The sequence below is a fragment of the Muntiacus reevesi genome, chromosome 1 (genome assembly GCF_963930625.1).
Source record: "Muntiacus reevesi chromosome 1, mMunRee1.1, whole genome shotgun sequence".
Lineage (NCBI taxonomy): Eukaryota > Metazoa > Chordata > Mammalia > Artiodactyla > Cervidae > Muntiacus > Muntiacus reevesi.
The window spans coordinates 109,404,774-109,432,445 of NC_089249.1; the positions used below are offsets into that span (position 1 = coordinate 109,404,774).

General features: G+C 40.3%; 2 protein-coding genes across 3 annotated transcripts in view; one reads left to right on the forward strand and one right to left on the reverse strand.

Annotated features, from left to right (window-relative positions):
• TLCD4 (TLC domain containing 4) overlaps window positions 1-6,355 on the reverse strand; it is a 111,932-nt gene extending 105,577 nt beyond the window's left edge. Inside the window, exon 1 of the mRNA XM_065908299.1 lies at window positions 6,021-6,355. The gene's annotated coding sequence lies outside the window, so the exon portion shown is untranslated. The remainder of the gene's footprint in view (window positions 1-6,020) is intronic.
• A 2,210-nt stretch (window positions 6,356-8,565) lies between these two features.
• The window catches only part of ALG14 (ALG14 UDP-N-acetylglucosaminyltransferase subunit), a 94,999-nt gene continuing 75,892 nt past the window's right edge, over window positions 8,566-27,672 (forward strand). For both annotated transcript variants that reach the window (XM_065927768.1, XM_065927773.1), the window contains exons 1-2: window positions 8,566-8,779; window positions 13,516-13,667. In XM_065927768.1, the coding sequence (XP_065783840.1) occupies window positions 8,641-8,779; window positions 13,516-13,667 (291 nt within the window). In that variant the 5' untranslated portion in view covers window positions 8,566-8,640. The remainder of the gene's footprint in view (window positions 8,780-13,515; window positions 13,668-27,672) is intronic.

The window sequence follows — 27,672 nt, forward strand, 5'->3', positions numbered from 1 at the left end:
ATCCTTTTCCTCCCATTGAGCTCTAATTTTATAAATGAAAAGTCAGGCATAGTAAACAACACTGTATTTCTATCTTGCTTTCTATAATGTATAGCACAGCAGCTAGTATAAATACACAATAAACACATTTAATGATACTGTAGAAGATAAAGTGTGAGATATTTTGAATTCTGACTACCAGTTCCTGGCTTTGTGACCTACAGTATATGATGTGATCTCTCTGTACCTTAATGTCTTCATTTGCAAAATGGGGGTCATTATAATGCCTACCTCATGGAGTTGTTGTGAGCATTAAATTAGTTAGTTCATGATCTGAATGCTTGGCATATATTAAGCACACAGTAAAATGCCACTTAAGGATTAAACAATCACCTTCAAGAGGTAGCATTCAAGGAACACTAGGAAGTGGCTTCCTCTAGGAAAGGGTTGTGACTTAAATATATACTAAGTGTGTGTGTGTGTGTGTGTGTGTGTGTGCGTGTGTGTGTGCAGTCACTCAGTTATGTCTAATTCTTTGCCCTGACAGCTCCTCTGTCCATGGAATTTCCCAGGCAAGAATACTAGAGTGGGTTGCCATATTCTTCTCCAGATATTCCCTAACTAGGAATAGAACCCATGAATCCTGTGTCTCTTGCTTGGCAGGTGGATTCTTTACCACTGAGCCACCTGGGAAGCCCTATATGTTAAGTATATTTGGCCAAAAAAAAGTCTTGGCTATGACTCAGATATTTGGTTGTACTGGCACAATTTCTGCAGCCTATCCGACCCAACTTTCCAGAAGATCTTTACGGTAAAGCATACAACCATCCATCCTGGTGGCCACAGTTCTATCTCTGGCCCAGGCTAAGAACTCCCTTCCAGCTTTATCCTACCTTGTCAAGGACAAACATAATGCTGACCAAAGTGGGTCTCCCTGGCTCTTGCAGAAAAGCTTCATTCTTCTTTACCACCCTCATTAGGATTGAAGATTGCTGAACTCTGGTGGGAAGAGCTTCGCTGCTAGGCTTCCTGGCAGCCCACACCTCAAGGCAGCCCATGAGAGCATGGGAGGGTGACTTTTCTCTAGGAGGTTCTGGTAAGACAAACACATTTCATATAACCAGAATCATTGTAAAGTCACTGTTGGGGTGTTAACTGTCACTGCCCACAGAGTGCAGCATGTAACAGGTACTAATACACCTGGATGAAAATGAATTGAGTCCCTGCCCTCAACCCTCTTTACTTCAATCCAGAAGCCTCCCAGATGAGCCAGAAGCCTCATCTCTGTAGTTATTTGTAAATCCCCCAATCTGACCCAAATGGCATTCCTCACCACCTTACAAACCCCTTCACTGCACCTTTGGACCTCTTGATCTTAAATGCAAATTCTCCCTGAACCTTCACCTTTTCTCTGAATGTCTTCTTCACTTTGCTGCATAAGCTGAAAACTCACTTTCTCACATTTCTTCAGTATTTCTCTCAAACAGAGGCTGTCTGATTCTCACATCCTTACAGGAGGTGGGGAAGGTACTCCTCTTGGACCCCTATCACTGCTTCCAAACCATTTCGCCTTCTTCTTTCAAAAACTTCAGCTCCTTTGAAGTTCTAGTCATGCTGTTGTACCACCTTATATCAGCGTCCCTAACAGATGGCATGCAGATGGCACAGTTGTATTTGGTTAATTTGAAGATGATTTAATAAAGGGACTGCAGTTGACCCTTAAACAAAGGTCAACTCATTGTTGACACTAACCCTAACCCTAAACCCTAACCCTAGGGTGGGGGTGAGAGTTTTCATTCTGTACAGCAGAAAATTCTAGTATAATTTATAGTCAGCCCTCCATATCCATGATTCCTTCATATCTGTGTTTCCTGCCTCCACAATTTCAACCACCTTCAGACCACGAATACTGAAGTGCCTACTATTGAAAAAGCTCCACCTGTGTTGTTCAAAGGTCAACATATTTACAAAGCTGTGAATGAGGTAAGGAAGGCACAAGAGGTCATGCAGCGACTCAGGTTAGTATCAGTGGAACTATCATCATTCCTAGGCCTGATGGAACAAGGAAAAGGAGCGCTGGCACCCAGAAGGAGACAGATGTGTAGACAAAGCCACGCTGAAGAGCAGAGATTCGAGTTCAGGGACACAGCCTCCCTCCATCCAATCTTCTGAGGATCCCCATTCGCCAAACCCAACCAGAAACAGAGAGCAAAAAAACCCAGTTGGTTTAATCTAGGTTTGAGCTCCCATGGCACTGAGCATGATGGAGAAATGTGGATCTGGAGGGACAGATGGAACATATCTAGCTTAAAACCAATGATTTTTGAGAGGACTTCTCTGGTATTCCAATGGCTAAGACTCTGTGCTCCCAATGCAGAGGTCCCAGGTTCTATCCCTGGTCAGGGAATTCTATCCTGCATGTGGCAACAAAGATAGAAGATCCTTCTTGAGTGCTGTAACTAAGATCCAGTGCAGCCAAATAAATAAATATCCTTTTTTAAAAAACGCTCTTTTGGGTGGCTATCATCTTTCAACCTCTTACTCTTTGAAGATGTGAACTCCAAGCTCATTTTCTTCCTCTCTGCCCCTTAGTGACCTCAGCATCCATTTGGGTGTGCACCCCCACCCCGTGATCTTTTTCATCCATTCATACTGTCACGCCCTTACTACCACCACCAATAACAACATCGGCTTCAAGCATCTCACTTGCTGACCACCACTTCTTATCTCTAAAGTTCGCTGACTCTTTTCATTGCAATTTTTAAACATTTTTAGGCCTCCAATCCACTGACTTTATACTCTTCCACAATTCATCCACAGTCCCACCACCACTCTCCTGTCTTCACTTTCCACTGTGTCCAGAGAAAACTCCATGAACCTCAGTCCCTTGAAAAGAACCTCTCTAATGTATTCACCTGTCAAAAATTTAACTCTGGTTAAAGCCAACTGTTTGCCTTTTCCAGTGGTGGGGGAGACAAAATCATACCAACTGGCTTTTCTCTATATTTGCTATCTCAAGCTACAAATGGGCATCCCAATCCACTCAGAAATCCTAGGCTGATCCTGGTAAGTATGCCAATTACTCTTCAAGATGCTTAATTCATGCAATCTTTCTTCTTGAGCTCCTTATACTCTTCTGTACTCAAGTCTCCACACCAATTCTACAAACCTCCCAGTACCGTATCCATATCCCTGCCCTCCATCCTGTAACCATGGAATAAGGGTCCCTCCTATCAAAGCCCAACCACTCCCCTTGTCCTCAAGATTCCAATCCTTTTCATTTTTAAAATAAATGCATTACAGGACTTCCCTGGTGGTCCAGTGGTTGGGAATCTGCCTGACAATGCAGGGGACATAGGTTCAATCCCTGATCTGGGGAAATTCCACATGCCACAAGGCAGCTAGGCCCGTGAGCCCCAGCTGCTGAGAACACACGCTAGAACCCAAGAGCGACAACTACTGAAGCGTGCGTGCCCTAGAACTTGTGCTCTGCAACGAGAAGCCACTGCAATGAGAAGTCTGCCTAACGTAACTAAAGAGCAGCCCCCACTTCCCACCACCAGAGAAAGCCCATGCACAGCAATGAAGACCCAGTGGAATCAAAAATAAAAATAAATAAATAAGTGAGTAATTTAAAATAAATAAATGTGTTCCTGTTCTCATTCCCTTTCTCTCCTGAATCAACTTGCCTCTACTGGATCATTTTTAACATCAAAAGGAGTTGGTGATAGACAGCAAAGCCTGGCGTGCTGCAGCCTATTGGGTCACAAAGAGTCAGACACAACTGAGTGACTGAACTGAACTGACTATGACAATTAACTTCCATCTTAAAAATGTTTCCCTTATATAAGGAAAGATGAGGAGGAAGAAGATGAAGATGAGGAAGAGGAAGAGAAAGATGAGGAATAAATGGCTATCTTGTAATGATGTGTGTGGAGTGTGCGTGTGTGCTCAGGCAATTGTTTTGCTAAGAATGTGAATTCAAGTGCAGCTCAATATTAGCTTCAGTATAAAAACTGTACAGATTTTTGTATAGCTGATAAGATTCTTTGTAGAGAAAATACTTTTTTAAAAATGCAAGTTGTGGCTTTTTGAGGGGCTACTACATACAGTTAGATTTTCAAGCTTCTGATGTTAAATGTTCCTAAATATTTAATGGTTTCTTTAATTTCTTGACTTGTGTATGGTAGCACAGCAAACTCATAGAAATTAGCATCAATAGCAGATTTTGGGTTTCCTAGAATGAGAATGTTGCATTTTCTTTTTTTAAAAAAATTTTGTAATAAAATTATATATATTTAAAAAAAAAAAGGAATTTAGAAAGATAGTAATGATGACTATACATGAGACAACAAAAGAGACACAGATATAAAGAACAAACTTTTGGACTCTGTGGGAGAAGGCGAGGGTGAAATGATCTGAGAGAATAGCATGGAAACATGTTTATTACCATATGTGAAACAGATGACCAGTCCAAGTTCAATGCATGAAACAGGGCACTCAAAGCCAGTGCACTGGGACAACCCAGAGGGATGGGATGGGGTGGGAGGTGGGAGGGGAGGTCAAGATAGGGGACACATGTACACCCATGGCTGATTCATGTCAATGTGTGGCAAAAACCACCATAATACTGTAAAGTAATTAGCCTCCAATTAATTAATTGATTAATTAATCAAATTAATTTTTTAAAGAAAAAAAATGTTTCCTTGACCACAAATTCTCCTCCTTTCCCATCCAATTCATCCATTCCCCTTCAAAGACAAACTTGAAACAACTATGTACAGATGTTGCTTCTCTGCACCTCCCAGTCTCTCCTCTGCCCATTTCTATCTGCCTTCCACTACCACCATTCCATGGAAATGCTGTTCCTGTTTAGACTGCCAGTGACTAATTTGTTCCCAAGTCACTCGATGTGATTTATCTGCAGCATGTGACACAGCTAACTGCACTCCTATTCTTGAATTGTTTCCTCCTGTGGTTTTTGTGGACACCATTTTTCCTGATTTTCCTCCCTGGCTCCCTGGCTTTTCCTTCTCCATCTTCTTTGCTGGCCCAATCTCCTTGACTGGATTTCTAAATATTAATGACCCCAGACTCTTCTCTACTCTGAGCTGTCTAATACACTAGCCATTGGCTAATGCCAATGTATCTATTTAAGTTTAAAATAACTGAAATGAAATAAAAGTTCAGTTCCTCCATCACACTAGCCACATCTCAAGGGCACAGTAGGTGAATGTGTCTAGTGGACAACATGGACACAAAACATTTCCGTCATTGCAGAAACTTCTGTTGGACCCGACTGACCCAAATTCCTTCCCTAGGTGATCTCACCCAGCTAGTCCCAAGGCTTTAAACACCATCTATATGTTGAATTCGAAATTTACACCTCTGGCTCTGACCCAGACTTCAGATTTATACATAAAGTGCCTGACACAACACTAGGATGTTTAACAGGCTATTCAAACTAACATCCAAGACAGAACACCATTTTTCATCCCCACCTCCCCTTTCTTTACCCACAAAAGCTTGTTTCTCTCCCTGTCTGTCTAGTCTTGGCATGACAGCACCCAATCAGTTTTCAAGTCAAACATCTAGGAGTCACCTTGATTCCCAATAGTTAATCCATCAATGAGTCTTACTGACTCTATCTATAAAATATATGCCAAATCTACCTTCTTCTGCCTCCCACTGTCATCTTCCTAGTCTAAGGTTTCTGTCTGGATTAGTGTCTTTTTCATATACAATCCCCTGCACCGAAACATAGCACACAGCATGTGTACATTAAATATGTTGAAAAAAATTAATAAGTATAATGCTATTCAATAGTGCAAAATAATCTTATTTTTAAAAATATTCATGAATAATACTTGTTAAAGAAATTTTAGAAAACAGATGTAAGAAGACAATAAAAATCACTTCCAGACTTTACTTGGGATTGATTACAGCTAAATATTACTATTCAGTTTATCAATTATTAAGAACTTTCACACTTTCATACACTTTACCTCTGTGCATTTATCTGCATCATCAGTGTAGCTTACCTCCCCAAAAGAAGTTTTCGTTGCTCCTTCCTGATCAGTCCAGCCTTTTCTGATTAATCCAGTATAGTTTCTTGACCTCTTAATTATATTCCATGCCTGTCAAGCCCACAGGACTCAGCTCACAGAGCAGACATTCAAGTGTTCAGGAGTTCCCAACTTGGTTTCTGTCCCTGCCAGCCACTCAGCTCCTCCCTGCGTCCTCAACTTCCTTGTCAGCCTTAATTCAAAATAACTCAACCAATAACTCCCAACAATGTCTGCTACTCCACCTTCTTTGATTCTCGGCATTTACTAGTAGTCACTAAAACGTTTGAGCACCCCCTATTCATTCCTTCTGCAACTAAGTGTGGGCAAGCTGATTTTTCATACAGGTACAGGTAATTCCAGTAGTGAGGGGATGGGTAGTAGGGAATGCAGGGGTATCTCTTGGGGCTTGGATTCTAGACATTATCAATATGTCCAACATCTGCATTGCCTGTGTCAGTTTACAACACCACCTCAGACATACTATCTCCGCAGCAAGCCAAACACTATTATTTGCCTACCCAACAATTCTCTCTCCTCCACCCTCCTCCAACTTCCTCCTCTCCAACAGGATGACCATTTTGTTCAGTACCCACCCAACATCAAACAGCCAGATACAACAGGTGAGTTGTATGGCATCCTCCATCCTACCCAGCCAGCTTTGTGGTCTCATTCCTTTGAATGGGTAGGTGATATAAACATGGCCAGAGAGTGAAAGTCTTCTGTGAGAGGTTCTGGAAAAGGTTTCCTCACTCTTAAAAAAAAAAGGAGGGGGGGGGCAATGACAAGATAACCTCTTGAAATCTGGAGACCACCCTATCTGGATGTAATTTCTGAGACCACTAATATCTGCTTTTAAGTAGGAAGGGAAACAGCCTTAAGTTGAAGCCATTGCTGGGAATGGCTGAGTGGGCAGATGAAAGAAAACTATATCCTTTGTAATGTTCTTAAGCTGTTGTTCATACTGAGCCAGAGGCTCTACCTCTGGACTTTCATCTATGTACTCCTAAGCCCAGGGGATTCTGATACTATCAAAATTTGAGAGGCCCTGAGTTCTAAATCCACAATTATAAAACTTCTCCACCACTACCAGTGAAGTAATCTTAAGCAATTTAATTTTTATAGAATCCTTTTCTTTATCTGTAAAGTGCAAAAATAATATTCACCTTATGACCTTATTATGAGGATACAGGGTTCAGAGGATTTGATAGAATACAGGACGTGCTGCAAGGTCCATTAGTCAGAAAATGATGCTACACAGTCCCTAAATATTTCCCAAACATGCCTGCTTATACAAATAGATGGATTGGTTAGATGAGTTGATCTCAGGTCTCTCCCCTGGAGATTCTGTCTCAGTAGCTCCCTACTGTACCCTAGAGGTCACATTTTAAAAAACACTGTTCTATGATCTAAGCAAATTTGAATTAAGCAAAGGAATGTGTGAAAGTGTTGCTCAGTCGTGTCCTACTCTTTGTGATCCCGTGGACTTTAGCCCACCAGGGGTCTCTGTCCATGGAGTTCTCCAGGCAAGAATACTGGAGTGGGTTGCCATTTCCTTCTCCAGAGGATCTTCCTGATCCAGGATCCAGGGATGGAACCCAGTTCTCCTGCATTGCAGGCAGATTCTTTACCATCTGATCCATCAGAGAAGACCTAGCAAAGGAATACACAATGTAAACAGGAGTTGGAGTTTCCACTGTCTAAATCTAGATCTGCCACTATCTCACTTGGGCAAGCTGTTTAGCCTTTCTGGACTTCTTTACTCCTCTGTACACTTGTCCTATCTAACCTACAAGTCCACGGGGGACTGAAGGCAAATCACACGTGAGGTGAAGGGGCTTCTCTAATCTCAGTATTTTTATATTGCTGTAATGTGAATTAAGTAAACACAAAAGTAAGCAAAATTGAGATAGGGGAGGTGTTGCCTTTATGGTAAAACTAACTGAATAGGATGATGCTATCTCTAGCCCGCCACCTTGAGCCCCTGGGCGTCCACTCCTCTCAGGATCACGACGTAACCTGAGGTGATCACCCTCAGCTACTCTGGTCACACTGAGATCTGTGAAAATGTCTAGAAAAGTGAAAAGCCTGAATGTTGGGAAAGAGGAGAAAAACGAAGACCCTATATTCAACTTTCTGTACAAAGGTACCTTTAACTGGCAAACACTTTCAGTAGCTGCGCATGTGCAACAGAAACATTTCTCTCGGCGTTTCATAAAGAAAAACGGCGATGTATGCCATTGGCCTCAGGTGGAAGTCACAAAGTTGGTAAAGCTGGAACACCTGCTAACTTGGGCACTCCGGGATTTTTAGGACGCACAGGTGGCCTGACATTCTCATGAGCTGCAACCAAACTTCTCCAGCGCGTTAATCCGTGAATTTCAGTTTTTGCACTGCCGCCCCCCACCCCCAGACGCCAGCAGAGCGGTCTGAGGCCGGGCTTCCGCCTCTGGCCTTGAACTCCTCCCACCTCAAGCAAGCCACGCCCTCCAAGACGCCCACTCTTCGAGTTTGAGTCTCGGGAGATCCCGTAGTTTTGAACTCTGACTGCTCCTGCGGCCGGCACCGGGATAGCACGCATGCGTATTTTCTTTGAATGGGTGGTGCGCTTATCCTCGCGGCGGCTGCAGGAGCCCTGGCCTTGCTGCTGCTGGCAGTGCGGCTGTGGGTAGTCCTGAGTCCTCGCGCTCCTGTGCCTCGGCGGTCTCTCAGCCTCTTGGTAGTGGCTGGATCTGGTGAGTATACGGGCCGTGGCTGGCGGGCTAGGGTCGGGAACTACAAAACCCAGCGTCCACCGCGGCGCTCTTCGCGGCGCCAATAGGCATTTTTGCAGCTTTGCATGCTGAGATTTGTAGTTTGTCTGCGTGATTGGCTCAAGTCAGCCCAGTCTGGGCAAAACGCTGGTTTGTTGTCAGTGTGCCGCAGGCCGCGCGTTTATTGACAAATGCGTAATTTACACTTGTCTGTAATAAGCTTTTCTGTAGCGTATATTTTTCTAACAAAGTAAGTATCAGTTACCAAAGATGACACAGAAGCCTGTTGATGCAACATGAAATTTCCCTGAATAAACATTGTTGTTTTGCATTATTAATCTAGACATTTGGGATTTAATTTAGGAATCACAGTTACTGCATGAAAAACGAGACAAACCGAATCGTCGCATTTATAAGTATACATATACAAAATCTGCGAGTGTAGAAGCTATTACCTACTAACAGGAGAACAGCACACACCTCAGGATGTTGTGTCAGGGAATGAACAACAATCTGTACAGTCAGGTAATGCAATCTAAACGGAATCGGCCAGCTCTGTAGGCGCTTACAAGTTTAAATGGACAGCTCTGGCAGCCATACATACCCACACTATGTACATACAGAAATGCCAGAAGATTGCATCCAGAAAGATTATTATTTATAGTATTAGCAAGTATTCTAAACCTATGTTCACGTGTAATTCATTACTTTATTCACTTAATGTGTTTTGAGCCATGGGAGAGAGGGCAGGCAGTAAACTAAGCCCTGAAAATACCAAAACTGATTAACGCTGCTTGCCCTGCAGTGCTGACTGTGTCCCAAGCGCTGAAAGGTGTGAGGGAACAGCTGTGAATGAAATGGAGAATAGAAAAACTAACAGAAAACAAAAAACCAGAATGCATCCTTGCCACAGTGAGAGAAGTGCTGTAACCTGGGAGTAGAAACTGCTTTGTGAGTTCACACTGGGCATCACTTTATCTGAACCTGAGGCAGGAGGCTTCCTGGAAGAAGTGATGTCTAAACGAATACTTGAAAGACTAAGAATTAGCCAGATAAGGGAGAGCTGGGTCTTTGAGGTCTGGAAAGGTGTGTAAAGAAAGCCATGGCACTTGGGATGGCCAGATGTGAGAGAGCACTCCTGCAGTGAGTTGGATGTGGGGAGGTAATGATCGGAGAGGGTATTTGAACACCCCCCAAACACAGACAAATAGAGCAAAGGACACTACTCCACTGCTTCCTACAATATAATCATTAGGATCACTTACCTCTAAATTAACTTAATACCAGAGTTAAATCATATCTCTGCCACTTACTAATTTGGTGATCTTGGGCAAATTAGTTAACCTCATTGAGCCTTCTATTTCCACTTTGAAAAATGTGAGTTAGGAAGAGGTGAGAGAGTAAATGTGGTGGTAAAGTGCTTAGCAAAGTGCTTGGCACATAGTAATACATTTAATAAGTGATGACTTTTGATAGTCCTAGTAGCAAAGGGATCTTTTAAAGGATTTTTAAATGGAGAGTGACCCAGTTGAAACTGAGCTTTCACAAAGATTATTCAGCCTGCATTGTCAAGAGAATGTCTTGACAAAGACTGAGGTAGGGAGACAAATAGGAGCCTTTTGAATGTTTCAGGTGACAGATGACAGCCTGACTAGGGTTGATGAGTGAGGGGATGGAGAAAAGTATATGCATTTAAGTGAGATTTAGGAGATAAAAATCACTGGACTTGTGGATTAGAAGTGGAGGGTGATGGGAAGGTAGGCTCAAGAGTGATGTCTGAGTTTCTGGCTTGAGCAGATGGATGGAAGAATGGATGTTCGAGCCGTTCACTTAACATCATTAGATTTGGCAGACTGGGAACCAGAACTAAAATTGAGAATTTGTCTGGCAGGTGGTGCCCTCTGTCATTCAAACCTTTGAGGGTGTGAAGAGTCAAGGACCTCCAAAAGTCATCCAAACCAAAGAAAGATTTGTAGTTAGATAAGTAATTTAATAGTTCATGTCCAAAATTTAGGGTGGGGAAGGCATTTTCCTTGTTTACCCTGAATACCAAAAAATGCTTAATCTTACCATAATGCATCACTTGTTTAAAGAATACAGATCAAAATTACTATTTGTGTTTGAAATACCATATGTTTCAAAGACATGTGACCTGCTTAGACAATTTTAGATGTAATATTAAATTGTCTGTCATTGAAAGTAGAGCAGTAACAAAACCCCTTGTTTACCTTCTTTTGGGGCAAGGGTGGGGGAGACCAAAACAGAAAAAAATGAATAAACTATATAGTTAGTTACAGGCAATAAATACTATGATGTAGAGAAAGGAATTTGCATTTTAGATAGAATTGTCAGGGAAAGCCTCCTTGGGGAGATGACAGATACCCAACAGCAAGGACACCAGAGTGACTGGGGTAGACTGCCTAAGGTGGGGAAGAAGCAGATGAGGCCCAAGAGCTTACACAAAGTCTTTTATTCCACATGAGAAGGGGAGCCCTTGGCGGATTTTGAATAGAGATAAATAACTTGATCAACTCTTTTTAATAGGATCACTCTAGAGGCTGTGTTGAGAATAGACTATAGTGGATACTTAAATAGACAAAGGCAGTGAGGGGAATAGACCAGGGAGCTGTAGTCATAATCCATGCAAAAGAGGTGTGGTTTGGAGCAGGATGCTTGCAAAGGAAGTTAGAAGTGATTGCATTCTGGGTATCTTAAGATAGAACTGCGATCTTAAGATAGAACTGAGAGGATTTCATTCCCAAAGAATAAATCTTAATGAAAGAGTAAAATGGAAAACAAAGCCCATCATTTTAATGACTTGATTCAGTAACAAGGTTAAATTTTCAAAGAATGTATTCAGGGAGAGTTTCCTTTAAAGAAAAAAAAAAAAAGGAAAAAAGACCATGAAAGCAGGTAAAATGAAGTCCTAACTGCAGCAGAAGATGTTGTGTATATTAGGTTTTATCCTTAATTTTTCCAGCTGTGAAAATAAGTAACTCCTTTGCAAACTACCAAACTTTTTCAAAGTTAAAAATTCTAAGATGAGTATGAGATATGTGAATTACTTGCATAAGAAGATGGGTGACAAGTTATGGACAGAGGCGCCTGGTGGGCTACAGTCCATGGCGTCACAAAGAGTCAAACATGACTGAGCAGCTAACACTTTCATTCACTTTCACAGAAGAAAATGGGTGACAAGTTATTAAATTACAATATGATTCTAATTCCCATTATATTTACTCTGTGCTGACTTTATTTCTATATCTAATTCCTTCTGGGATCTAGAGAGTAATCTTTCCCTTTCTACTATAAGAAAATATATGTGCTTCGAGAAAACACAAACTTAATTTGTTTGATTATCCTATTTGTTTGTTTGTATCTCTATTGAAAACTTTCTTACAACAGGGAGGTGAGGCAAGGGGAGCTTTGTAGCATGACCAGAAGCAAAGAAGAGGTAACAGATAAGATGAACACAGAGAGTGTTAAAGACATCAACCTGGCTGAGGCCAAGGGATTGTGCAATTAAATAGATATGATAAGGCTCATTCTTAAGAAGTTCAATTTCCTTGCTTAATTGGCATATAGTTAATGAGATAAATAAATGTTCTTTTGATTTTTTTTCCCCTGAAAGAAACCTTAATGAACACGGTTGATTTTTAAATTCATGGTTTTAAAATTAAAGTGTTAAAAATTTGGAGATTGTACAATTTCAGAAATTGAATACACAGGGGTTGGGTGAAGTCTGGTGAATATTTGAGGACCTGCAGAGCGCTGAGACCTCTGTTGGGAGGTGTTGAACAAAAGCCTTCCTTAGCAAGATCTGAGCCTGGCAATCAGCGCTCAGGCCTGCCTAGTATTACTTCACAACATGGAAGCCTTCAGCAGCTGCTTCCCATTTTCCAACCTACTTTGCTGACCTTACTTCACCCTCATCTTCCTTCCCAGTGTTCCCACCAAGCCTTGACCACCCATCCCAGCTCTTGTCTTCTCACGTCCTAAAGATCCCACCCCACCCAGTGGCACCCCATACCTGTCTGCCCATTAGCTTCACTTTTAAGTCATCTCGGCCTTTACCAGGCATCTTCTCTATGCTGAGGGCATTGCTTTTCATAACAGTTTGCTTGGCCGTCCCCCTCATTTTAATGTTTTTTGCTGTCTTGTGTCACTCTTTATATACCTGTGTGTGTCTTGCCCCTCTCCCATTAGACTTCTTGATGACAGGACCTGTGTCTTATACCAGGCTTCCCAAGTGACACAGTGGCCAAGAATCTGCCTGCAATGCAGGAGACTTGAGACACAGTTTTGATTCCTGTGTCAGGAAGGTCCCCTAGAGAAGGAAATGCCAACTCTCTCCAGTATTCTCTCCTGGGACAATCCCATGGACATCGGAGCCTGGTGGACTACAGTTCATGGGGTCGCAAAGAGTGGGACACGACTAAGCCACTGGGCATGCACAGTACAGCGTCTTATACTTCTTTGTACCTTCTTCAGCTAGTACAGTAGCATGACTTACTGCTGGTGCTGATTTTATTTTTATACATTTATTATCCTCTTCCCCCATATAGAAGTAGTATTTGTACAAGGGCACAGATGATTGTTTCCAAATATTCCTTCTGTATTTTGAGAAATGCACAAAACTTAGCATTAGGATAACATCATCAGATGGATATGTCCATTACAAGTTTCTTCATCTTAGGCCTTCCAATATTTTTTCCCAGGTGGGCATACCACTGAGATCCTAAGGCTGCTGGAGAACTTGTCCGATGCTTATTCTCCTAGACATTATATCGTTGCTGACACTGATGAAATGAGTACCCATAAAATAAATTCTTTTGAACAAAATCGAGCTGATAGGAACCCCAGTGCTACGGTAAGTAATAATTTCTGTGTCTAAGAAAGTTACAGGTTGTATATTGAATTTAATTCTCTCATGAAACAATTTCATGGCACTTCAGTGCCCTGCTCACACAATAGAGTCACATGTTTACTTCGAATGAAATATAGTGCCTTTACTACCCAAAGATAAAAGCTTCTTTAAAATAAACCTTCAGATAAAAATGGTTGCTAATTTCTTATATTCTTTTCTTTTAAATAGAGAATTTTTTTTTTTTTTGTAATTCCAACTGCAAAAATTGTCTTATTTATAATTGCATACATTGAAGCATCCAGTTCATGTGCTTATTGGCTCTTCGTTAAAGTTTTTTTTTTTAAGAACACACCAAAGTGTAATTCTTTTTAATATTTGTCTTTATTTGGCTGTGCAAACTCTTGGTCATGGAATGTGGGATGTAATTCCCTGACCAGGGATTGAACCTGAGCCCCCTGCATTGGGAGCATGGAGTCTTAGCCACTGGACCATCAAGGAAGTTTCTCATTAAAGTTCTTTATCAATGTATTATGTGTATTGATAATTTATCTGTTATTACTGTTTATCCTTCCAATTATATCTGTATCTGCCTTGAAAATTACTTCTCAGCTCCTCATTGCTCACTTCATTTTAGCATTTTAGTCAGAATTTGGGGTAAATTGAAAAAAAGTGAAACTATTTTATCAAGGAAAGAAACCAGAGCTGTTCTTCATTAGATTGTCTCCATCGTTCCCTCTCTCTGGTACCTGCCTAGCCATGGAGCTCCAACAGGTAGTTCAGGAATGGACAGGCAACCCAGCTCAGGCCACTCGAAGTGTTCCTCTGGGCTGTTTGGACTTGAGGACCCCGAGAATGGAAATAGTCTTTCTTCAGGTGCTTCAGTTCTATGAAAGAGAAAACTTGGAGAAAAGCAGTCATGTTTTCACCTGCTAGCTAAAGACCGACTGCATTTATAGCAAACTATGGGCTTCCCTGGTGGCTCAGAGGGTAAAGCGTCTGCCTGCAATGCGGGAGACTCAGGTTCGATCCCTGGGTCAGGAAGATCCCCTGGAGAAGGAAATGGCAACCCACTCCAGTACTCTTGCCTGGAAAATCCCATGGACAAAGAAGCCTGGTAGGCTACAGTCCATGGGGTCACAAAGAGTCAGACACGACTGAGCAACTTCACTTCACTTTACTTTATGAAGTTAACATACAGGAAGAGCAAGATGGAAAAGCAGATGGAGACCCTGCCTTCAGTTACTCCAGAACTGCCCTCATATGGGCCCTATCGTTGTTCTTATCTTTCTTGGAAATCAGAATGCACTAATGGGTAACTCACCCTCCGCTGAGCTTTTTAGCTAGTTAAACCTTGTTTTAATTATGATTTGGTCACTTGTAAGCATGATCCCTCACTGTGTGCATGCGTGCTAACTCACTTCAGTCGTGTCCGACTCTTTGCAACTCTGTGGACTGCAGCCTGCCAGGCTTCTCTGCCCATGGGATTCTCCAGGCAAGAATACTAGAGTGGATAGCTATTCCCTCCTCCAGGGGATCTTTCTGACCCAGGGATCAAACCCATGTCTCCTAAATCTCCTGCATTGGCAGGTGGGTTCTTTACTACTAGTGTGACCTAGGAAGCCCCTGATCCCTCACTTCAGTTCAGTTCAGTCACTCAGTCATGTCCAACTCCTTGCAACCCCATGAACTGCAGCACACCAGGCCTCCCTGTCCCTCACCACCTCCCAGAGCCTACGCAAACCCATGTTCATTGAGTCAGTGATGCCATCCAACCATCTCATCCTCAGTCATCTCCTTCTCCTCCTGCCCTCAATCTTTCCCAGCATCAGGGTCTTTTCACATGAGTCAGCTCTTCACATCGGGTGGCCATCCCTCACTTAACGCACTACTAAAATGTGTTCTTGGAAGATCCCCATCAAACAAGATTGAAATCCACCCGCTATTATTCAGCCATAGTGAAATATGTGGTATGGGAGGAGCCAAAATGCTTCATTTCTGTTTCAGGACTCAGTACTGTGTTAGTTTCCTAGTGCTCTTATAACAAAGTACTATACACAGGGTGGCTTGAAGCAATGGAAATTTATTTTCTCAGTCCATTTGTAGTTATCATAAAATAATGGCTGTATTCTGTATAATATATCCTTATAATTTATTTATGTGTAGGAGTTTAATCCCTTCTCCGACTTGCCCCTCCCTCTTTCCCTTGCCCCATTGGGAACCACTAATTCATTCTCTATATCTGTGATTCTATTTCTTTTTTATTATATTCACTAGTTTATTTTTTAGATTCCACATGTGATAGTATACAGTATTTGTCTTTCTCTAACTTATTTCACTTAGTGTAATATGCTCCCCAAGTTGATGCATGTCGTTGCATTTGGCAAAATTTCATTCTTTTTATAGCTGAGTAGTATTTCATTATGTATGTGTGTGTGTACACTACATCTTCTTTATCCATTCAGCTGTTGATGGACACTCAGGTTCCTTCTGTATCTTGGCAGCTGTATATAATGCTGCTATAAACCTTGGGGTGCATGTATCTTTTTGATTCAGTGTTTTTGTTTCTTTTTTCAAACATATACCCAGGAGTGGAATTGCTGGGTCATGTGGTAGTTCTATTTTTAGTTTTGGAGGGAACCCTCCATACTGTTTTCCACAATAGCTGCACCAATGTACATTCTTACCAACAGTGTGTGAGGGCTCTGTTTTTTCCACATCCTCACCAACATTTGTTATTTGTGTTCTTTTTGATGACAGCCAAACAAGTGTGAGGTGATATCTCATTGTAGTTTTAACTGATATTTCCCTGATCATTGGTCATCTGATCTTTTCTTTGGAAAATTGTCTGTTCAGATATTCTGCCCCTTTTTTAATCAGGTTGCTGGGCTTTTTTTTTTTAATTTGAGCTGTTTATATATTTTTGGATATTAACCCCCTATTGATCATATATTTGCAGATTTCTCCTCCCATCCCGTAGACTGTCTTTTTATTTTGTCAGTGTTTTCCTTTCATGTGCAGGAGCTTTTAACTTTCATTAGGTTCCATTTGTTTATTTTTGCTTTTGTTGCCCTTTTTTAGAAGACAGATCCAAAAAACACTGCTACAATTTCTGTTCAGTCTTCTGCCTATGATTTCTTCCAGGAGTTTTATGGTTTCTGGTCTTACATTTAGGCCTTTAATCCATTTTGAGTTTATTTTTTCTACCTGATGTTAGAGAATGTTCTGATTTTATTCTTTGATATGTAGCTATCCAGCTTTCTCATTGCCATTTATTAAGAGACTGTCTTTTCTTCACTGTGTGTTCTTGCCTCCTTTATCCTAAGTAATCGGCCCTCAGTGTGTGGGATTATTTCTGGGATCTCTGTTCTCTGCCATTGATCTGTGTGTCTGTCTTTGTGCCAGTACAATGCTCTTCTGATTACTGTAGCTTAATGGTATAGTCTGAGGTCAGGGAGCACAATTTCTCCAGCTCTGTTCTTTCTCAAGATTGTTTGGCTGTTTTGTTGTCTTTTGAGGTTCCATACAAATTAAAAACTTTTTTTAAGTTTTGTGAAAAATGCCATTGGTCATTTGAGAGAAATTACATTGAACCTGTGAATTGCCTTGGGTAGCATGGTCATTTTAAGATTATCAGTTCTTCCAATCTATGAACATGATATACCTTTACATCTGTTTATGTGGTCTTCAATTTCCTTCATCAGTGTCTTATAATTTTCCAAACACAGAACTTTTTCCTCCTTAGGTAGGTTTATTCCTTGGTATTTTATTCTTTTTTGTGCAATTGTAGATGGGATTGTTTCCTTACTTTCTCTTGCTGATAGTCTGTGATTAGTGTGTGGAAATGCAGCAGATTTTTGTATATTAATTTTGTATCCTGCAATTTTGTCATATTCATTGATGAACTCTTAATAGATTTTTGGTGGTGTCTTTAGGATTGTTTTTTGGGGGGAGGGCTTCCCTGGTGGCTCAGAGGTTAAAGCGTCTACCTGGAATGTGGGAGACCCCGGTTCAATCCCTGAGTCGGGAAAGATCCCCTGGAGAAGGAAATGGCAACCCACTCCAGTACTCTTGCCTGGATAATCCCATGGAGGGAGGAGCCTGTTAGGCTACAGTCCATGGGGTCGCAAAGAGTGAGACGCGACTTCACTTAGGATTTTTTACATATAGTATCATATCATCTGCAAACAGTGACAGTTTTACTTCTTTCCAGTTTGGATATTTTAATATCTGTTTCCCTGCTGATTTCTGTGGATAGGACTTCCAACACTGTGTTGAATAAACATGGTGAGAGCGGACATTCTTATCTTATTCCTAATTTTAGAAAAAATGTTTTCAGTTTTTCACTTTTGGGTATGAGCTTAGCTGTGGACTTGTCATATATGGCCTTGATTATGTTGAAGTGTGTTATCTCTATGCCCATTTTCAATATCATAAATAGATGTTAAAGTTTATGAAAAAGTTTTTCTGCATCTATTAAATGATTGTATGACTTTTATGCTTCAGTTTGTTAATGTGGTGTATCATATTTATTGATTTGCAGATATTGAAAAATCCTAACATCCTGAGATAAACTTCACTTAATTGTAGTATATCATTCTTTTAATGTATTGTTAGAGTCAGTTAGAGCTAGTGTTTCGTTGAGGATTTTTGCATCTATGTTCATCAGTGATTTTGGCCTGTAATTTATTTTTTGTGGTATCTCTGTCTGGTTTGGGTGGCAAGGTGATGCTGACCTCATAGAATGAGTTTGGAAGTGTGTTGGAGTTTTGGAAGTGTTCCTTCCTCTGCAGATTTTTAGAATAGTTTGAGAAGGATAAGTGTTGAGTCTTCTCTAAATGTTTGGTAGAATTCACCTGTGCAGCCTTCTGATCCTGAACTTTTGTTTGTTTGAAATTTTTTTAAATTATTGATTCATTTTCATTTCTGGTAATTGATCTGTCCATATTTGTATTTCTTCCTGATTCAGTCTTGAGAAGTCATGTAAGAGTTTTAGGAATTTGTCCACTTCTAAGTTGCCCATTTTTTATTGCCACATAGTTGTAATAGTCTTACGATTCTTTGTAGTTCTGCGGTGTAGGTTGTAGCTTCTTTTTTATTTCTGATTTTATCAGTTTGGGCCCACTTTCTTTTTTTTCTTAATGAATCTGGCTAAAGGTTTATCAATTTTGTTTATCTTTTCAAAGAACCAGCTCTTAGTTTCATTGATCTTTTCTTTTGTTTTTTAGTCTCTATTTCATTTATTTCCACTCTGACCTTTATAAGTTCTTTTTGTGTGTTAGCTTTAGGTTTTATTTGTTTTTCTTTTCCTAGCTCCTTTAGATTTGAGACTAGATTTCTTATTTGAGATTTTTCTTGTTTCCTGAGGTAAGCTTGTGTTGCTGTAAATGTCCATCTTAGAACTCCTTTTGCTGCATCCCATAAGTTTTGGATCATTGTGTTTTCTTTTTCTTTGTCTTCACAGATTTTTTTTTTAATTTCCTTTTCAATTTCTTTAGCAGTCCATTCATTGTTCAGTAGCATAGTGTTTAGCTTACATGGGTCTATGTGTGTTTTGAAGCTTTTCTCTTAGAGTTGACTTTTAGTCTCATAGTAGTGTAGTCAGAAAAGATGCTTGATAGGATTCCAGTTTTCTTAAATATACCAAGGCTTCTTTTGTGTGAAGCATGTAAGGTATCCTGAGAAATGTTCCATGTGCACTTGAAAAGAATGTGTATTCTGCTGCTTTTGGATGGAATGTTCTATAAATACTCCTAAGTCCATCAAGACTGTTGTATCTTTTAAGGCTAGTTCTTTTTTTATTAATCTCCTATCTGGTCTGGATGATCTGTTCATTGATGTGAGTAGGGTGTTAAAGTTCCTTACTATCGTTGTTGATTTTTCCCTTTGTGTCTGCATTTCTTTTATGTATTTAGATGTTCCTATGTTGGGTGCATATGTTTATATCTTCTTAGAGCAATCTCTTGATCATTATATAATGTCCTTCTTTGTCTCTTGTAACAGTGTTTATTTTAACATCTGTTTCTTCTGCTATAAGTATTGCTACCCCAGGTTTCTTTTGATTTCCACTTGTGTGGAATATGTTTTTCTATCACCTCATATTTAGTCTGTGTGTATCTTTAGATCTGAAGCGCATCTCTTGTAGGCAGCATTTTTTTTTTTAGCCACTCATTGTCTTTGATTAGAGCATTTAGTCCAGTTAAATTTTAAGTAATTATTAATATGCATGTTCTTATTTGCCATTGTGTTCTTTGTTTTGTAGGTCTTTCTTGTTCTTGTTCTTCTTTTGTTCTCTCGTGATTTGATGACTGTCTTTAGTATTAGGTTTGGATTCTTTTTTCTTTTTGCATGATATATATATATGATTATGATTATATATATGATTATGATTATATGATCTCTTAATTTCAACTGCATTTTAACAACTTTGCATTTGTATTCTCCACCCGTATGATAACTCTTTTTGATCTCATGTTTTACCAGTAGTTGTTTCATGTATCTCTTATCTGCTTATTGTGGATATAGATGGTTTTATTACTTTTGTCTTTAACCTTCCTGCTAGCTTTGCACATGGAAAATTTCATACCTTTACTGTATTTTTGCCTTTGAAAGTTAAAGTGAAAGTCGCTCAGTCATATCCAACTCTTTTCAACCCCATGGACTGTATGGTTCATGGAGTTCTCCAGGCTAGAATACTGGAGTGGGTAGCAGTTCCCTTCTCCAAGGGATCTTCCCAACATAGGGATCAAACCCAGGTCTCCCACATTGCAAGCAGATTCTTTACCAGCTGAGCCACCAGGGAAGCCCAAGAATACTGGGGTGGGTGGCCAGAATGGAGCTGCCATTCATTCACATGAGGAAGACTACAAGAGAGAACAGCAGAGCTAAGTGTAAGGCACCTGTAAATGTGTAAGCAAGGATGTTGACTGTGCAGCTAGATGTATGAGTCTGAAGTTGAAGGAAGCTGGTCTTCAACATGAATTTTGGAGTCACCTGTGTTTACATGGTAGTACTCAAAACGAGAAACCGTGATATCACCCAGGGATTGAATGTAGTAAGGAAATAGACGACGGCTAACAACTAAGCCCAGAGCACTCTAGGTTTCAGATATAGGGGAGCTGTTACTGTTGTGAAATTATCACCCATCAGTTTGTCGTTCCCCAGTAGGCCTCTTCTCCAGAACCTGAGGAGGGCAGCCCAAAACCCAGCTCTAGGTTTCTGGCACCATTAGGTCCCCCTCCCCAAGCTTCAGGGTCATAGACTGCTCCCATTTCATTTTCTTCTTGTTTCTAGCAAGCAGAGATTTCCCTCCTTTCCAGTTCAGATAAAATTATATTTTGTTGTGTATCTTGCAGCATTTTAATCTATTTATAGAAGAGTTTGGGTCTTGGTTTAAGTCAGAGTTTTAATATATCCTCTATATAGATGCCTATTCTACACTGTCTGTGTTAATGTGTTTAGTACATCTAATAAATAGCACCCCGTACCCATCCAATTTTCCTCACTCTTTAAAATCTTTTATAACTGTGCCAACTGCAGTTTCCTAGCAGTTGATAATACTCCTGCAGTTAAAGGCCTTGACTGTCTCTTATTAGTCTAATTTTTTTTCGGACTTCTTAAGTAAACCAGAAACTCTGTTCCACTTTAAAGCATTAACAATAATTGCACTCTGTGCCTGGGTGGGGTGTCTCATCCATATCACTCAGAGCACTTTAGGAATAAAAGTGCATCAAGTCCCACTTGGTTCTGGTAAGAAGCCAAAACCTGCATTTTCATCACAAGCCCGCTCTTATAAAAACATAAAGAAGACCTTCCCAGAAACCACAAGATACAAATGACCTATTATTAATCACATATTGTTGCCCAAGTAGAATAGGAAGTTTCTAGTCTTTGGTTAATAACTTAGTCTAATATGGAATTTCTAAATATTTTTGTTAGTTTTTAGAAAAATATTTAAATGTTAATATTTGTCTATTTATGCTAGATATAAGTATCTAGCAGATTTTAAAGCTAAATTTTGTGTTAATAATATAGTCTTATTATTGAACAGTAGAGATGACCTACTTTTGTTGCAGAAACCTCATTCAAATGCCTTCTAATTCCTTTGATTCAGCACATTTTTACTTGTATTTAACATCTCTAGGTACATAATTTATCTTATTATCTTATTTATAGTTACACAAGAGTGAAGAGAAATAGTTATTTCTGGTGCACTTTTAACTCCTCTCAGTCTATGTTGCCTTAAGTAGTTTAACTAGCTTTTGAAGAGAAACAGGCTTCTCTGGGGAGAAACTTCTCGATCCCACTCAAATAAAGCAACTGAGATTAGAAAGGTGAGGGGCAGAACGCTAAGCGAAACAAAAAACAAAACCATGTTTAGCTGTGAAATTACCTATGTGAAAAAAATCTGGAAAAGCCTTCTAAAGAAAATGTAATTTCCACTGAGATTAACTCTAAAGTAAAGAGTGCCTAAAGTAATATCTTTTAGAAAAATTGGATGGTAACCTTTCCAGATAGAACCAATTACCAGAGCTGTATTATATAAAGGTAAGTGAAGAATCACAGTAGAGCTTCTTCCCGGAAAGCAGTCATCCACTGTTGGCCTGTGTTTCAGCAGGGACATCCACCCCTCTGGGACACTGAGGGAAATAAGAGTCAGGGCATTGCACTGTAGATTCTGGTTCATTTTTTTATTTGCTTCTCAGTCTGCACCTTATTTGTTAACCACCCAGCTTGACAACCATTACTCCTTGTCATTTCTGTTAGAGCCTCAGTCGGCACCTTTAGATCATATCAGTAAAGACAGAAGTTCAGTGACACTCAAATAAAACATTTTTTTAATACACATAAAAATTAAAAGAGTGGCCTTTTTTCATATGTAAAACAATAATAGAAGTTTCTGAAAACTGAGTTGAAGGGTTAAAAATTAGGCTCAACCTTCTTTACTTTTGGGTCACTGACTAGATTTCTCACTACTCTGTAGTTAAGCGTATAATGTTCTGCCAAGAAAGATCATTTGTTTATTTTGTGGGGGGAAAATAAAGAATATTCAGTGTGTGCCAATTCTGTACAAGACATGATGCTTCTGTGACTATTTCAGCATATCTTTATAATCAGTATGTCCCATAATTACCTGCTACAGGACTGTAAACAGTTATTTTTCTGTTTCTTTTCTTTTCCAAAAGTTTTGTTTGTTTCTAAATTGAAAAACTGTAAACAGCAAAGAAGTGTGGGAGTGAAAAATGGGAGTTTCCTGTAACCACTCCAGTCTCACTGTCTAGAGGGAAACACTGTACCAACTTGAGTCATATCCTGCTGGTATTGCTTTTTCCCTCCTGTTATACATGCACTTATAACAAAATGTTATGAATTATGTGTGCACATATATACGTAACTATATAAACAGGGGTGGGAGAGCAGAGCATGGCTAGTTCATAAATCACACCCTGTATATTGCTTTCAGTTTTTTTGTTCTTTTAACTCTGTGCCTAGATAGTTTTCCATGTTGGTACTTGTAGGTCTACCTTATAATGCTTGGATATGTAGTATTGTTGTACCTTTTCCCTATTGCTGTTTTCAGTTTTTCATTGAATACGACAGTAAACAGTTTCAAACTTATGTATAGTCTGCAAGTATTCTTATAACTTTCTAGATTTTCTGCAAATGTGAGTGTGACTTTGATTACAAAAACATTAAAAACAAAAAGCCCAAATTAAGTACCTTGCTGACATGGAAGGGCATGTCACCCCTTTGGCCCTGTAGCATTCTGCTAGAATGTTGATTGAATTCTTAATGTGAAGTAAATGCAGTAAACATATGAGAGTATCCTGTGGGGTAAACAAGTGTGATAGCTGTCCCAAACTCTTACTCTTTTGGTCACTAAATAAAACCCTCCTGGCCCTCTCTTCATATTTTTCAATAATTTACTGAGCCAGGTTGTCCTGAACGCATGCTATGTTCAAACCCCCCATGTGCTGCAGTTAGTTTGAATTCTAGTCTTCTTATCTGCATCATATTCATATTCTTGGCTGCCTACATTTATTGTCCTAAAACACTACATTGTACAAATAACCTATTATTCTAACATATTTTATGATTTCCTTAATGTGAAAAAGTGTATTTGGAGCCAAAAGCCAATCTCCATAAGAAGCATTCTTCTCCCTAGAATCAGACCTGAAACAAGAATACCTGCCAATTCAGTTCAGTTCAGTTCAGTCACTCATTAGTGTCCGACTCTTTGTGATCCCATGCACTATAGCATGCCAGGCTTCCCTATCCATCACCAGCTCCCAGAGCCTGCTCAAACTCATGTCCATCGAGTTAGTGATGCCATCCAACCATCTCGTACTCTGTCATCCCCTTCTCCTGCCTTCAGTCTTTCTCAGCATCAGGGTCTTTTCCAACAAGTCAGTTCTTCGCATCAGGTGGCCAAAGTATTGCAGTTTCAGGTTCAGCGTCAGTCCTTTCAATGAATATTCAGGATTGATTTCCTTTAGGATTCTGGTTGGATCTCCATCCAAGGGACTCTCAAGAGTCTTCTCCAACACCACAGTTCAAAAACATCAATTCTTCGGCACTCAGCTTTCTTTATAGTCCAACTCTCACATCCATACATGACTACTGGAAAAACCAAAGCTTTGACTAGATGGACCTTTGTTGGCAAAGTAATGTCTCTGCTTTTTAATATGCTGTCTAGGTTGGTCATAGCTTTTCTTCCAAGGAGCAAGTGTCTTTTAATTTCACAGCTGCAGTCACCATCTACAGTGATTTTGGAGCCCCCAAAATTAAAGTCTCTCACTGTTTCCATTGTTTCCCCATCTATTTGCCATGAACAGATGAGACTGGATGCCTTGATCTTAGTTTTGTGAAAGTTGAGGTTTAAGCCAGCTTTTTCACTCTATTTCACTTTCATCAAGAAGCTCTTTAGTTCTTCTTCACTTTCTACCATTAGGGTGGTGTCATCTGAGTATCTGAAGTTATTGATATTTCTCCTGGCAATCTTGATTCCAGCTTGTGCTTCATCCAGCCCAGCATTTCTCATGATGTATTCTGCATATAAATTAAATAAGCAGGATGACAATATACAGCCTTGACGTACTCCTTTCCCAATTTGGAATCAGTCTGTTGTTCCATGCCCAGTTCTTACTGTTGCTTCTTGACCTGCATACAGGTTTGTCAGAGGCAGGTCAGGTGGTCTGGTATTCCCATCTCTTTCAGAATTTTCCAGTTTGTTGTGACCTACACAGTCAAAGGCTTTGGCGTAATAAAGCAGAAGTAGATGTTTTTCTGGAACTATCTTGCTTTTTTGATGATCCAGTGGATGTTGGCGACTTGATCTCTGCTTCCTGTGCCTTTTCTAAACCCATCTTGAACATCTGGAAGTTCATGGTTCACATACTGCTGAAGCCTGGCTTGGAGAATTTTGAGCATTGCTTTGCTAGCGTGTGAGATGAGTTCAACTGTGCAGTAGTTTGAACATTCTGTGCAGTGTAGAACATTCTTGGCGTTGCCTTTCTTTGGGATTGGTATGAAAACTGACCTTTTCCAGTCCTGGGGCCACTGCTGAGTTTTCCCAATTTGCTGGCATGTTGAGTGCAGCACTTTCACAGCACCATCTTGTAGAATTTGAAGTAGCTCAACTGGAACTCTATCACCTCCACTATCTTTGTTTGTAGTCATGCCTAAGGCCCACTTGACTTCACATTCCAGGATGTCAGGCTCTAGGTGAGTGATCACAGCATCCTGGTTATCTGAGTCATGAAGATGTTTTTTGTATAATTCTGTGTATTCTTGCCACCTCTTAGTATCTTCTGCTTCTGTTAGGTCCATACCATTTCTGTCCTTTATCATGCCCATCTTTGCGTGAAATTAGTCTTCAGTTTTTTGATTCAGCCCTCTATATAAGATGAAATAAGTGGTGTAAATATTGAGAAGGAAGAAATAAAGCCTTGTATTCTATGAAGTATATCTAGAAACCAAAAAAAAAAAAAAATCAATTTTTAAGACTATCAAAAAGAAGTTCAGGAAGGTATCATGGGTGATCTGAATATGTGAAGCTTAGTAGCATTCTTATATGCCAGTTTTAGCTGTAAGTAAAGATCATGAGAAAAAAAATCCCTTAAATATTGAGCATTGGGAAAGGATCTTGAATAAAAGGAAACAAACAGTATAGACCCAATAGTGAAATCTTATTAAGAGACATTAGATTTGATGTAAATAAATACAGAAACATGCTTCTGGTGTATAAAAACTTAAAAAGCTTTTCAAATTTCCCCAGTTTATGATGCAGTATCAGTCAGAATTCTGGAGTTTTTTTACTTTGTTTTTTTATTCAATGCTAATTTTTTTTTCCACTTGCCAGGCATTGTCATAGGCAGTTGGGATACATCAGTGAAAAAACAAATCAGAAAATTCCTACAGTCATGAAGCTTAATGTACTCGAGCTGGATCAGAAAGGCAGTAATACCAGACAGAGTGAATAAGAAAACCATATAGCCTGTTAGTAGGCAGTCAGTGCTGGGGGATGATTGCACAAAAACCGGGGATGCGGTGGGGGTTGAGAATTTTGACGAGGAGGAAAAATTTGCAGTTCTGATCAGGATCTTCAAGAAAATGGGAGCACCTGGGAGAAGAGCATTTCAGACAGAGGGTGTGGTCTGGAAAAGCTGCCGAATGGATGCTGGGGGAATGGCTGGGGGTCAGAGTGAGTGGAGGGAGGGACACCAGAGAAGAGAAGGAAGGGTAGGTTGGGGCCAGATGGTATGGGGCCTTGTATGCCCGTGTGAGGACTTCCTCTCTTGCTCTGAGGAAAACAGGGAGCTGTTGGAAGGTGTTGCTCCAGAGAGTGACATGGCCTGACTGCTATTTTAAGCAAATCACTCTGGTTGCTGTGTTGCAAGTAGACTGTCGGGGACAGGGTGGAACCAGGGAGGGTAGTTAGGTAGTGGAAGCAGTCCAAGCAAGAGAGAGTGTGGCTTGTATTACTAGGGACAGGAATAGGGGGAAATGGTTAGAATCGGGATTTTTTTTTTTTTTTTCTTGAAAGTAGAGTAATAGAATTTCCTGACAGATTGGATATGAGTTGAGAAGAAAAGAGCAATCAAGCAGAAGTTCTGAGATGCTGTCAGTGGTCCTGGGAAGTCTATCAGTGGAGCGTCCTCATCTCCAAGTGTCTTTATAAATAATATTTTGTACCACCCAAATGAGTCAACAGCCTCTACACCGACTGGAGGAACCAGGATGCAACCTGGGATTCAAAGGGGCTGCCCAGGCCCTCCCGGCACTGGTTTAAGACCATTTCCTAAGTCCTGTGCGCTTGCACTCTCTCTCTTTTTTCTCTCCCCTACCCCGCTTCCCCTCTCACTCCTCCTCTGCCAACCCAAAAACGCCTTTCAAGCTCCAGAAATGATTCTACGGAAGTCCTTCCAGGTGTTGAGGAACTTTGTGAAATACTAAGACTCCCTCTGCTGCCTCCTCGCCCCATGTTGCTGTCATTCCCTCATGCTGCCACGAGGTGGCAGTGCACTGCGGAGCATTACGCCCTTGGGCCCTGCCTGACTTAGCAGGGACTGCAGAATGGATTTCTAATACATATCGATACTAATCTGGCTTGGGGAAGATAAGGAGAGATTGTCCCCAGTTCTTTTTTTTTAGCAGCATCATATAGCCTTTCTAGAGATAATATCTTTTCTTGAGTTTGAAAAGGCTCTAACTGGCTTTCTGGCAGTCTTTCCATGTAGGGTGTGTCTTCTTCACCAAACACCTTCTTGAGGTTGCAGTACTGTTTATTTGTTTTATACACTCTTTATTTGAGACAGGTAGAACAGCTCCCTAGAAGCCTTCTCAAAAGTAAAGTCCTTCTTGAAAATTATAAGTAGATATTAAGTAGTTTCTGTATGCAGAATTTAGACTGTGTTTTTATAAAGAAGTAAGGAAAGGAAGTACCCTTAGTCTGAGGGGATTTTTTGGTATGGTTGGACAGGCAGAGCATGAATACTGGAAACCTTAGGAA